Source organism: Schistocerca nitens, chromosome 3 (assembly GCF_023898315.1).
Source record: "Schistocerca nitens isolate TAMUIC-IGC-003100 chromosome 3, iqSchNite1.1, whole genome shotgun sequence".
In the NCBI taxonomy this organism is placed as follows: domain Eukaryota; kingdom Metazoa; phylum Arthropoda; class Insecta; order Orthoptera; family Acrididae; genus Schistocerca; species Schistocerca nitens.
Window position 1 is genome coordinate 878,328,529 of NC_064616.1, and position 14,543 is coordinate 878,343,071.

Genomic DNA, 14,543 nt, shown 5'->3' on the forward strand with positions numbered 1-14,543 from the left:
TACCTTCACCGAAGAGTCAAGCAGTATATTGCTCCCTCCTACGTATATCTCGCGAAGAGACCATGAGGATAATATCAGAGAGATTAGAACCCACACAGAAGCATACCGACAATCCTTCTTTCCACGAACGATACGAGACTGGAATAGAAGGGAGAACCGATAGAGGTACTCAGGGTACCCTCCGCCACACACCGTCAGGTGGCTTGCGGAGTATGGATGTAGATGTAGATGTAGAAGGATGTGCCGTAATGCAGCCGAGCTCTTTCTCGAAATTTGCACCACACCACGAACACAGATCTGTGGGGGCAGTATTACGCTGTGGGGGACATATTCCTTGGTGTCCACGGGACCTGTGGCAGTAGTTGAAGCGACCGTGACAGCTGTGGACAACTTGAACGTTATTGAGGTCCATGGGGTTCCCTTCATGTTTGATGTCTTCCTCGAGTGCACCTTGCAGCGGTATAACTGTGCGTGTCACAACGTCTGATCGTGTTAAAATGGGTTCATAATCATAACAACGACCTACCATTGATTTTTTTTTCTTTTTTTGGCCATGAAAATTGTGTCATCTGAACCTGATGGAACAAAACTGGGACAATATTGGACGTTAGCTCCACGCCCACAAATCACCGTCCTATAATTTATGCGAAAGGCATAGTGCTTTTGTGCAACATAGCTCTAGAAATCTACCAAGGATTTTTCGAATCCATGCTACGCAAAATCTCTGCTGTATTTTTTACAAAGGTGGACCCACACGATATTAAGCATGAGGTCATAGTGTTCTGGCTCATAAGTGTATGTAATCCCACTGACAGCTGGTCTCAGTCTAGTTTAGCATGGTCATACCAACAAATTGGACTGTGGAGAAGGGTGTCGTGGACTAGTTGGTCACGGAGTGCCTTCGTACGCGCCGATCATAAGGTACGAGTATTTCGGAAAGCCCTTGAGGCGATGCATTCCGCTTGCTAGCAGGACATTGTTCGAGCAGAGATTCCTGTGTGTGTGATTACATGGGGCCAGGCGACTCATCAGTGAATGATACTGGAGCGTATTGCTCGATCGTAGACTTCCGTTAGCTCTCCAACAGCATCCCTCAGACTGTCTGTTCTTCCTGCAAGTGGAAAATACAACGCTCCATGTTGTTGAATTGTGTGCAGATTGTTCACGGAACGTTCGGCGAACGTGAGGGTGATATTTTCGTTCCATACTTCACATGAAAGCCATCGAGAATGGTGCGCACATCTTGGACCCAACTATACCTCATTTCCGTGCGTTGGGCTCCGTGGCTGAGCGGTCATGGATCAAGATGGCTCCGTCATATTGTTGGTGCCTCATAAAGTCCACATTCCGTTGTTTCGCCGGTATCATCATAGCGAATTTAGGTGTTACACGCTCTTAGGCAGATGTATACAATTCCACTCCACATGTCTATGTTGAAAACCATTAGAGAAATTATAGAAGTAAGAATAGCGATTTGGAAAATTGTATTATTTCTCCATACATTACCACTATTTATTGAAGCATTTGTCCCAAAGCTACGCAACCATCTGAAAATCAGCGTTATATATTTCTTTGGACTACATTTGCTACGTCGGGAAAATTTTAATTCAAAATAATATATTTAAGGAAGTAGTACAGCTGAAAGCTGATTGCAGACAGTCGTACTTGAACAGGAATGCTTCATAGGTGCCTCCTTCAAATCTTCATTCGTTGTGCTGTCAGCTTAAGGACACACATTGTCATTCAACAGTAAGACAACTTTCGTGAAGAGCCCTCCTTACGTATGAGTATGTTAAACAGTCTAATGAATTTTCTTCAAAATGTCATAAAACGATTTGGCATCCGTGGTTTGCTGTTTTATTTGGAATTTGTTGAGTGGTATGTCTCCATTATCCTATAACACCGTGGGCGTCACTTCTCTGGCGGGCTATATCACTTTAAACTTTTCGCAGGTGTCTCACGTTTCCACTGTACTGCCGGACACTTTCTCTTGGGAAAGGACTGGTGAGCTGAAAACTCGTCACCTATGATAATTCGAGCTAGCATGTCGCTCCCTTGACGGCGGTAGTGATTACTATTCTGTTACACTACACTTATTCTTTGAATTTTGTATTGCGGAGCAGCATGCGTGGCACCAATGGTGCACATAATTAGCGATAACCTATATTGTCCCACGACGCATGAACAACCAGTGGCAATGGCTGTAGCGTCACCAGTTATCTAATTCCTCAACATACGTTTTAACTCCATGACACATTCGCCTGCGTGACACTCAACGTTTCTTTACAGGGGCAGTATTCGTCTAGGGAAGACCCGCCAGGGTAGACGAGAGCGCTAACGCGCTGCTTCCTGGACTCGGGTAGGCGCGCCGGCCGCGGATCGAATCCGCTCGGCGGATTAACGACGACGGCCGGTGTGCCGGCCAGCCTGGATGTGGTTTTTAGGCGGTTTTCCACATCCTACTATGTGAATACCGGGCTGGTCCCCACGTCCCGCCTCAGTTACACGACTCGCAGACATTTGCAGCACATTCACACTATTTCACGATTTATACTGGAATCAGACAGCTGGGGTACACTAACTCCGTCCCGGGGGATAGAGGGTGGCGGCAGGAAGGGCATCGGGCCACCCCTTAAACTTAACCATGCCAACTCCGTACCTAACCCTGCCGACCCTGCGCACAATGCGGGATAAAGGCAGTAGCAAAAGAAAGAATATTCGTCTAGGAAAGAGGTAGTCAATATTTTTTTACCTGCCACCTACTTTTGTGTCATTGTTAGTAGCAAAATTTTCTAATCGTCTTCTGGTTCCTCAATAGTGGTGATTTTTTAAAGTAGGGAAGTAACTGCGCACTTTATAAAATTTATAAAACAAAGTTACAGCAAGTTAAAGAATATAGGAATAACTCCTTACCCAATACTTTATGTCAATATTTTGTGAAAATCTAACGAGAATATTTTTGAAGCCCCTACCGTCTGCTGTCCACCATAAAAGTTGGAACGCCCACTAGTGGGCGGTAGGGGTCAGGTTGGCCACCACTGATCTAGGATATGACTCTTCCCTGCAGCTAAATAAAACAAAATAGGTACACTGCAAGCACTTTCTTATAAATATGCTTCGATCCCTTGCCATTCTCTGCACAACAGAGTGTTACTCGAGAATTATACACTCCCTGAGACGACCACCTAGGATCTGCTGTATAATTAACTATTTCGTGAAGAATGAATGGAATAGTAGGCACTAAGGAAGGAAAGTTTAAAGTTTGGTCGACAGTGAGGTCATTAGGGGCGGAACACAATCTTGCAATGAGACTTTGAAAAAAAAATCGGCTGTTCCCTTTGAAAGGAACCATGCAGGAATTCGTCTTTTTAACAGCAAAACTGGACCCCCATCCACCCCTCACATCCCACCTCCCGCCGTAGTACCGTCAGACGTGAAGAAAATGGCGGGGAACATCTTCAGTCGAACCTGGATCAATGACAAGGAGTGCTCTGTACCGAGGAGTGCAGGATTTGTCAAGCACATGATAATTTTCGTAGAACATTGGCGGGAAGTACCAATCCACTTCTCAGATATGCACATCCACAGGTTAAGTAGGGACGTTAGTAATGTACTGTACTAATGACATGTACAAACTTCAGCTGTCTTTCAGCGCTATTGATGGTAATTTCGGGACTGCGCAGTATCGAGGTAGGATCGTCGCACTTATTGTCCAGCCCTAATGTCAACATTTCGGCTATGTGCTCGTCTTTCAGAGTGATAATGCCCGAGCACACGCCGTCGTCCAGGAAGCCACATCATCCAGAGCATTGCCTCTGCAACTACTGAAAAGATGAAGTTCCTCTGCAGGAACATTATGTCGGTCGGGCCTCTCCACAAATATCCCTTCGATGATGTTACTCCTACTGTACAGTCGTCTCTATCATTGAGGCACACAATTCACATCACTGAATGGAAGTTAATCGTTCTTGGAGATCAGGCCTAGATATGAATATGTATGGCAGGTGATCGATGGTTTTGGATGAAAAGGCTATACTGAAATAAAGTGAATAGCTCCCAAGAAACAAGAATGCAGAACTGCGCGATATCAGTCTTACAATCAATGACCGAAACAACATTTCAGATTTAGAACAAGTGTTTCTGAAATCGACTTTATTATTATACACCAATGGTATGGATTCTGACGGACTAATTCAAGAACCCGCAAAGAAAGCTCAGAGGATCCGAAATAGAAACATTACTGCTGTCAGCATAGCCAGACAGTAAATTGCCACTGGGTCTTCGGGAAACTTTATACACGATTGCTGCTTTAATTCCAAAGAGATTAATTCGTGATATGGACAACCAGTTCGTACTATGAAGACAAAAACAACGCGTAACAATGCGGAACGTCTTGATTTTTACGCAGACCTCCACAGTCATTAGTTTCTAAACATATGGTGTTTTAATAATGCCAAAAACAGAGTCTGCTTTGTCTCGCTCTAGCTTAGTTACTAATAACTTTGTCGCCTCTGTGATCTTGTCTTCAGTAGCTTGGTTAGCAGTATCCTAAGGCTTTTGAGAATGATTTCTACAAGTACAGATTAATGACATATTACTTCTGTCTTTTGCAGGATCTCTTAAAATCTACGTGAAGCCCCAGAGTCGACCGTTTAAGGACTTGACGCCATCGTTCCTGAAATATGGGAACCAGGGCGCGCGGTGGATTCAAGGGTTAATATCACTCACCTCAATCAATGATACGTTCCAGGTAAATTGTTACATTCATAATTTCATGCTGCTTCATTATCTGCTTTCGTATTCTACCATCTCAAACTTAAATGACATACGTCAAGTTACTAAAACAGTATTTATCGCCTCTCTCTCTCTCTCTCTCTCTCTCTCTCTCTCTCTCTCTCTCTCTCTCTCTCTCGTTCTTAACTGTAATTAGTGATATAGGTGTCATACCATCACTGAATCCGACACAAACCCAAGTTGTTACAAATATTTATACGAAAATGTGTGTAGCTGAAGTGATTACGTATATATTTTACCAGTTGAGAACATATGTCTCTGTCTATGCTAAAAATTCATATAAACCGAGGATACGAAAATTCTGTAAATAGTGCTTATAGTGTTAGACTGTGCCAAGTCCGTAATAGCTATAGTATCCTACTAATCAATTAGTAAGGAGAAGACCTACATTTAATTTAGTCGATATTGAACTCATTAGCGGCACATAATTATAGTCAAGATGGGAGTAGGATTAGAGATGAAACAATAGGGGCCGCCAGAAGAAACCATCCTGTATTTCGCCTGTGATGATTTCAACAAATCACAAGAAAACGAGGATGGTTGGACAGCTTCGAATTCCGAGCTTCTTGAATAATCCAGTGCAAGTATTTTCTCCGTCTGTGACCTCACTTTTTTAAATATATGGATCAGGCAAGTGTTTGTTATTGTATGGTTGTATAATGAATTTCCCTTGCTCTCATGTGTCCATGATCCGTGATAGTCATTATCATATACTCTGAAGCGCCAAAGAAACTAGTATACGCATGCGTTTTCAAAACACAGATATGTAAACAGGCAGAATGTGACGCTGAAGTCGGCAACGCCTATATAAGACAACAAGTGTCTGGTGCAGTTGTCAGAACGGTTATTGCTGCTACAATGGCAGGTTACCAAGATTTAAGTGAGTTTGAACGTGGTGTTATAGTCGGCGCACGAGCGATCGTCGAACGAGAGGCGTGCCGAGCTAGTCCGCACAACTGCGAGAAGCACTGTGTCCGGGTTTCGCAGTGGTTAAGGGGCTCCGGAACGCCCTATACTTGCAATGTTAAAATAACGCTTATAAATTACATCTTTCCTCACAAAGTATTTGAGGTAGGAAGCTTATTTATTGGAATATGGGCTACAACTTAACACAGGGATTTTACAAAATTTTAGTTCAGTTATTAAAGATGATTTTTTTTTTCAATTGTAATGAAAATTCACATTTTTTTGCAATTTTTTATTTATATATTCAAAAATATACAGTTTTTTGGAAAAAGGCTGTGTTAAATTATGCAGAAGGTACTGTGTAACATTTACTGAAAGTTTGAAACAAATATGTTTGGAAGATCCTTAGAAAACATGTAATTAGTATGAGAAAATAAAAGTTTTGGGAATCGAGCGACAAAGATTGGATTAATTTTTTAGTGCATTCCAGGTCCATAGGATGGATTATCTTCATCCTCTGCAAACTCCTCCTCCAGCTTCCTCTTGTTCCTCCTCCTGTTTACTCTTGCTTGTATTTCTAGACTCTTTACAGCCCTGTCTGCAGCCCGAAGGCGTTCCTTGTCTAAAGCAAGCATCGCTCGTACCATGTTAGAACCTATCTTCATTCCCATATTTCTAAATACCTTGCACCTTACAATGTTGCCATCATTGAAAGTCGCAACAGCATTATACACACCAAAGTGAAGTGTTTCTATTCCAACAAATACAGTCTTGGGGATTCTCGACCATATAACACTATTTACACTTTCATTGGGGTTTTGAGTTTTTCCGTGAACACACTTTTTCAACAGTTCAGGTGCTGCTAAGTCTCTGAAAATAGGTTTTATACTTTATCTCACATCACTAAAATGTACCTGATGAACACGTACGTTAATAATAACACCATTTGACAGCAGTTTAACAGCGCCATAGTGGGTCACGCCCATGTAGAACACATTTCAAAAAAAAATTAAAAATAGTTGTAGTCTTCGGAATTGAATAAATTATATATCTATTAAAAGGTAATAGTCTGCAGATTCAGAAAACGCAAAAAAGTAAAAATTGAACTTTTCATGATTTTGAGCCTTTCCGGAGCCCCTTAATCCAACTGTCTGTTAAGCAGAAGACTCTGCTTTCGAATCCCAGTCCGCCAAACATTTTCACTCACCGCTGTTATGCCGCACAAAGTCCTGATTCAGTTGATATCAATAGTCCCTTCCCTTTCCTTTCCTTTCTCTTCCTTCCTCAGAGGAATAATCGCGATATTCCTAAGTAATTTTGGAAAACTACGGGAAGCCCCAATCTGGATGGCCAGAAAGGAATCTGAACCGCATCCAAATGAGGGTACAACGTCTTAAGCACCGCACCACCTCGCACGTGTCCTAAACAAATGGCTCTGAGCACTATGGGACTCAACTGCTGAGGTCATTAGTCCCCTAGAACTTAGAACTAGTTAAACCTAACTAACCTAAGGACATCACAAACATCCATGCCCGAGGCAGGATTCGAACCTGCGACCGTAGCGGTCGTGCGGTTCCAGACTGCAGCGCCTTTAACCGCACGGCCACTTCGGCCGGCTGTTTCCTAAACGAGTCACGACCATCACAGGGGGAACCTAATAGCTATTGAGTAACTTATTTTGTCCAAGTCTACTGCTTTCATCCCAAAACTTCTTCGGTGTATTAGAGAGGTGACGTTTATGGCGCTGATCCTTCCGCTAGATGTTTGGCGGCTATCACGTTAAGGTGCACTGGTAGGGTAAGGTGGATTTCAGATATCAACATCATCCCTGCGCTCTCACAACTAAGATGTCAAACATGCCTGTAATTACAAAGTATTGCCTGTAATTACCATCTAATTATCAATTTTTAAAGTACTACCCTTCTCACCAGTGAAAAACTATCTTATTTGCTGATTTAGTCTATATCATTTCATTCAGCGGATAACCATATCATGCCTAGCTTAGCGTTTTAAAGTACTTGTTTAGTGGTAATTACAGTATGTGTAAGTGAGAATGGAGTTGCTAGGCTGCCCTTGGTTACCGTATTAATGGTAAGTGCTACTCTGTTGGCGTTAGGGTACTCGCAGAATGTTGACCACAATGCAGGGTCTATTGGCATGCTGTCCGTTATGATGACGAACGAGTCGTCGCCAATGTTGATTGATGGCCAATGCTAAATAGAAACGTATAAATCATAGCAGGTTTGACAGTAACGTCGATAAGGTGCTGGCTGAATGGTCTGGATCTGCAAAGACTAAAATAATTATAAGTCGTTGTTAAAAAATAATATATATTGTACGAGGGTCACTTCAAAAGAAATGCACACTATTTTTTTTTTCAATCCGTCTTTTATTCTACATGTTTGAACATTTTACAGTGTGTAGACACATCCTTTAGGAACAATATTTTCATTTCTCCACATAATTTCCATCGCTCTCAACTGCCTTACGCCGTCTTGGAACCAGCGCCTGTATACCCGGCGCCAGAAGGTAAAATTCTGTACCAAGCGGTTGGAGCCACTGTTTGGTAGCGTGCACAAGGGAGTCATCACCTTCAAACCTTGTTCCACGAAGAGAGTCTTTCAGTTTCCCAAAGAGATGATAGTCACATGGAGCCAGGTCAGGAGTGTAAGGCAGGTGTTTCAGTGTTCTTGTGTTTCTTTGTGAGCCACTGTCAACATCCTGACAAGGGAACCTCCCCATCGCACCCCCCCCCCCCCAGATTTAGTTATAAGTTGGCACAGGGATAGGCCATGAAAAACTGAACACAGATCAATCGAGAAAACAGGAAGAAGTTGTATGGAACTATGAAAAAAATAAGCAAAATATACAAACGGAGTAGTCCGTGTGCAAGATATGTCACATTAAGGTACTTGTTCAGTGAGGAGCACCGTGGTCCCGTGGTTACCGTGAGCAGCTACGGAACGGAAAGTCCCTGGTTCAACCCTCCCTCGAGTGAAAAGTTTTAATTTTTTATTTTCAGACAATTATCAAAGTTCATGCACTCAGACATGATCAACTTTGCTCTCCAAAATTCCAGGACATGTTCAGATTTGCTTGGACACATGCAGGATTTGACGGTCTACACACGGAAAAACTTGAAAACGTTAAAAACGTTTGTTTTGACATTCATTTGTTGCCGTTTATGCGACAAACTCAATGTTTTCATCACTTTTTTGGGTGTGATTATCACATCCACAAGAAAACCTAAATAGGGCAAGGTAGAAGAATCTTTTTACCCATTCGCCAAGTGTGCAAGTTAGGTGGGTCGACAACATATTCCTGTAATGTGACGCACATGCCGTCACCAGTGTCGTATAGAATATTTCAGACGTGTTTTCCTGTGGAGGAATCGGTTGACCTATGTATTTGCGATCAAATGTTTTCGGTTCCTATTGGAGAGGCACGTCCTTTCGTCTACTAATCGCACGGTTTTGTGGTGCGGTCGCAAAACACAGACACTAAACTTATTACAGTGAACAGAGACGTCAATGAATGAACGGTCAGATCGTAACTTTGCGAAAATAAAGTAAGTAAAATTTTTGCTCGTGGGAGGACTCGAACCAAGAACCTCTGGTTTCGCAGTTGCCCACTCTAACCACGGGACCACGGCGCTCTTCGTGTTATATAGTCCTAGATGTTGGATATGTTACACTTGGACTACTCAGTTTTTATATTTTGTTTATTTTTTCATAGTTCCACACAACTTCTTTCTGTTTTCTCGATTGATCTGTGTTCAGTTTTTCAAGGCCTATCGTCTGTGTCAATTTATAACTAAATCTGAGGGGGGTGCGATGGGGAGGTTCCTTTGTGAGAACCCACCTGGCACAAACCTTTTTTAACGGCAACACTTTCAGTATTCTGCAAACACTTCCTTCCCCTATCCCAACGTAGAGTGACAATTCGTTCGCTGTGATGCGTTTGTCAGAAGTCACCAATTCGTTAACTCTTTGCACATTGTCTGGAGTGTGTGCAGTATGAAACCTGCCGCTGCGAGGACAATCCTCAATATTGCCGTGCCCGCTTTCATCACACAACCTGCTTGCCCACCGACAAACTGTACTGCGATCGACAGCAGCATCTCCATACACCTTTTTCAACCTATTGTGGATGTTTCCCACTGTTTCGTTTACACAGCACAGGAATTCTATGATAGCACGTTGCTTCTGACGAATGTCAAGTGTAGCAGCCATCTTGAAGACATGCTGTGATAAAACCACTCACGGGAACAGGTTGAACTAAGTTTGAAAACAAGCGAGAAGGATGTATCTACACACTGTAAAACTTTCACACATGCAGGATGAAAACTGTATTTTTTAAAAATAGTGTGCATTTCTTTTGGAGTAACCCTCGTACTTAAGTAGTTGTACAGGATTCTTCTTGGCTGCATACATATAATTGTAAACGGATAGCTATTGAGGCCTCGCTTTGGCCATACGTTACTAAGCGCCATCTTAGAGGTTGCCTCCTATCAGCTGAAGGCTATGCTGCTTTACTACTTGACGTCCCGAGCAAGGGTCCTACGATACTAATACGGACCGCAGTCGATAACTGCAACCCCTAACAAGTGTGGTATCGAACGTTGATACCACACTGTCCTCACTAATGCTATAGGTAGCAAGGCACCAGAGCTGCCATGGAGCAAAAATATAAATCAATCATAGTTATGCTATTTGTATTTAACAGTATTAGCATCACTCCCATAACGCTTTTAAAATATTAAACTTTAAAAGCATGCTATGCATACTGCACTTTATTCAGGAAGGTTGCCGCATCGCAACCTTTCTTACGTCTTGCAGTCAGCGCTGAAAGTTTGGTTTTGCTTTTTAGATAGATATAAAAGTATTTTGTCTGCGGGTCCCATAATGTTCGGCTACACTGTTCTCCTACACGAAGGTTTCTTTCAACATCTAGCTGTCAACACATGCTCCAGCGTCCCTTTTTGAGTTTCGAAAAGCTTTTGAGTGAGGCTTACATTGACGTCTTCTAAAAACACACATTTATATTTGGTATGTACATCTGCAGCTACATCTATACTCTGCAAAGCACTGCGATGTGCATGGCTGAAGGTACGACCCACTGTACCAGTTACAGGAAGTTTTTTACGGTTCCATTCACGTATGGAGCACGGAAATAATTATTCTTTCCGTGTCACCGGGCGTGCTATAATTAATCTAATCTTGTCATTACGATCCTTACGAGAGCGATGTGGAGCGGATTGTAGTATATTCCCAGGGTCATCATTTAAAGTCGGTTCTCGAAACTTTGCGACTGGATCGAAAATTTCGTAACGGGCAGTACGGAGCACGTTATCGTTGGTGTAGGGTCATCTACAGACCCTCAAGTAATATCTGGCGTGCCTCAAGGCAGTTTCATAGGACCATTTATGATCATGGTATACACTAATGGCTTTGCGGATAGTATTGACGGCAACGTAATGGATTTCACACATGATGCAGTTATCTGTGCGGAAATTCTATCGCGTTATAGTCAAAATTTTTCGGTTAGTTAATTAGCCCATTATTTTTCTTTGGACACAGAGTATCTGCAATTGACAATTATACTTTCATTTAATCATAGAACCAGTTGTACCAAAATTTCTCCAATGTCGGTTTCGGCACTTAGGCCATTTGCAGGTGGACATAACTGGACAACAGGAGACCGTCTGTCAGTTGTAATGCAGTAGACGCAGCTGCTGATGCACCTCACTTGACAGAGGGACACCCTTTGTTCCGTTGTGAACACTGAAATCGCCAGAAGGCATAAATTCGGCGTTTGGGAGAGAAGCAACACTAGGTGTCAGGAACAGGAAGGTGCTGTTCTACAAGCCTGTAGATGTGTTGTGTTAGAACAAATTCAAAAGCCTTTCTGAACATGGAAGTAAGTGTAACGGGTCGGTACGATGATTATTCACTGCATGGTTTGCTCGCTTCATGAAATAGGAGTATTTTGAAGGCTATCCAGTGTTCGGGTAAAGATTTTACGGCTATGCTAGAGCTGGTAAAAACGAAAATGGCCTCCCTTTAAAGTTACAATATGTAACTGAATGGTGACGACGCGCTGTACTGTGTTTCTGACAAGTGTTGTTTTAGTTTGTTAAGATGTAATGGGTGTGTTCACTCATTTTGTGATGCTGTATTAGAGATGGGATGGGAGTGAGTACTGGGGTAGTTTTATTGGTATGTTCGTGGTCTACAGACTGATCGAAGTATGGATCAATGGGATCAGTGATGATATAATCTAGGTGTGGGGCAATAAGACTGGTTTAGGGGTAATATGTCTCCAGACCACCGTGTAATTCTCTGCTTCGCAGTGTCATGCGGATGTGATACGGATGGGCCCTTGCCACTAGTTTCATCAGGGAAAGATTCTTAGCAGTACTAGTAATCGAACCCGGGTCCTCCGCATGACATTCATTTGCGCTGACCACTCAGCTAGGAACCGGATCCCGTTGTCATGAAGGAGAGAATATTGTGATGGGGTATTAGAAGCGGTGAGGTGGTGGACTGCTTTCCATTGTTTTGTTGAGTTTATGGGAATTGTCGAGTTTATGGGAACTTTTAAACGTATCTACCACCAGTTCAAAAATGGTTCAAATGGCTCTGAGCACTATGGGACTTAACATCTGAGGTCATCAGTCCCCTAGAACATAGAACTACTTAAACCTAACTAACCTAAGGACATCACACACATCCATGCCCGAGGCAAGATTCGAACCTGCGACCGTAGCGGTCACGCGGTTCCAAACTGAAGCGCTTAGAACCGTACGGCCACACAGGCCGGCTATCTACCACCAGTCACAGAGTTTATGGCGTGTAGAAGGTAACGGATGTGCCGCTTCAGTTAACGGTGATGTATAAGAGTATTCCAGTCCCTGATGTGAAGGAAGGGTCCGTAAAGACGACGGCATTCTCTTAGGAGGAGCAGCGCATGTCGAGTGACTGTGGTCTGTAGGGGATAAATTGTGCTTGTGAAGGTTAATATGGCTAGCGACAACAGATCATCAAGGCAGATTGCGGCGAAGCCCATATGGAATTTGGGGGCTACAGCGGTATATGCAGCCCATTCTTCAGCCAAATTGGTTAAAATGCAACAAATTCAAATAACGCACACTCTCAAAAAAATAAAGAAACGACGCACCACGAAAGAATTATCCGAACAGGACGGAGATGGGTGGATGTGATGTACATGTACAGAGAGACAAATGATTACAATTTTAGAAAAGTTCGATAATTTATTCAAGAGAAAGAGCATCACCAATTGAGCAAACCAAAAAGGTGTAGGTACACTTCTTGTCCTTATGCAAGGAGTTGTTCAGTTTGGCATTGACCGAGGTATTGGGATATCATGCCATATTCTGTCCAATTGCCGTCTTACATTGTCGAAACCCCGAGATGATTAGAGGACCCTCCTCATAATGCTCCAAACGTTCTGAGTTGGGGAGAGATCCGGTGACCTTGCTGGCCAAGGTAGGGTTTGGCAAGTACGAAGACAAGCAGTAGTAACTCTCGCCGTGTGCGGGCGGGAATTATCTTGCTGAAATGTAAGCCCAGGATTGATTGCCACGATGGAGAACTAAACGGAGCGTAGAATATTGTCGATGTACCACTGTGCTATAAGAACGTCGCGGATGAAAACCAAAGGGATGTTGCCATGAAAAGAAATGGCACCTCATACAGTCACTCCAGGTTCTCGCGCCAAGCGGTGACAGTCAGGCTGGTATCCCATCGTTGTCCAGGGCGTCTGAAGACACGTCTTCGCTGGTCATCATGGCTCAGTTCGAAGCTGGACTCATTACTGAAGACAATTCTGCTCTTGTCGATAAGATTTCAGGCCAGAGACGTGTCTGGAGGCGCCCCGAACAGTTGAAGTTTCTTTGGACGAGGGTATTAAGTGTGTGTAGTTGTAGAATAGGTTGGACGTGTCGATTAAGGCACGACTGCATACCAGGAATAAGAAGGGAAGCACTGGGGTTGTTGGTGCCGAGTTTTCAGATAGTGTAGTATATACGAAGGTATCAAATTTAATAAAGTAAAGGTAGGTGGATAAAGTTCCGTATTCTGGCCTCGGACTGGCCAATCGCGTCCGACCGGCCGCCGTGTAATCCTCTGTCAGTGGCTTCATAGGACGCTGTATGGAGCGGCATGCGGTAAGCACGCCACCTTCCGGGTCGCTGTCGGGATATTTGGCCTTAGAACCGCTACTTCAAAATCGTTCAAATGGCTCTGAGCACTATGGGACTTAACATCTGAGGTCATCAGTCCCCTAGAACTTAGAACTACTTAAACCTAACCTAACCTAAGGACATCACAAACATCCATGCCCGAAGCAGGATTCGAACCTGCGACCGTAGCAGTCACGCGGTTTCGGACTGAAGCACCTAGAACTGCTCGGCCACTCCGCCGGCAACTGGTTGTCCATATCACGAATTAATCTAAACCGCTACTGATCGGTTGAGTAGCTCCTCACTTCACCTCACGAGGCTGAGTGCGCCCTGCACCAGTCCTCCCACAGAATAAAAATACCTGGCAGTACCGAGAATCGAACTCCGGTCCTTTGCATGACAGTCAGCCGTGCTGACCACCCAACTGAAGACGCGGACAGTTTAATAGCGGGGGTGGGAAATTAGACGAGATGGTAAACGATCCATACCGGAGGAATAAACGTATGCAGAAGGAAGGGTTGAATGCATGGCGCTCAATTGTGCCGAGGGAGTGATACAACTGTGGTGGAGCGAATATCTTAGCAGAACTGACGTGTGAGAGAATAGTTGCGATCTAGGTTTCGTAGGTGTTAAATATAGT

The 14,543-nt window shown here is 43.5% G+C and overlaps 1 protein-coding gene across 2 annotated transcripts in view; it reads left to right on the top strand.

Annotated features, from left to right (window-relative positions):
- Positions 1-14,543, top strand: part of LOC126248918 (MAM domain-containing glycosylphosphatidylinositol anchor protein 1-like) — a 1,134,762-nt gene that overhangs the window by 733,778 nt on the left and 386,441 nt on the right. For both annotated transcript variants that reach the window (XM_049950410.1, XM_049950411.1), the window contains exon 6: positions 4,614-4,750. In XM_049950410.1, the coding sequence (XP_049806367.1) occupies positions 4,614-4,750 (137 nt within the window). The remainder of the gene's footprint in view (positions 1-4,613; positions 4,751-14,543) is intronic.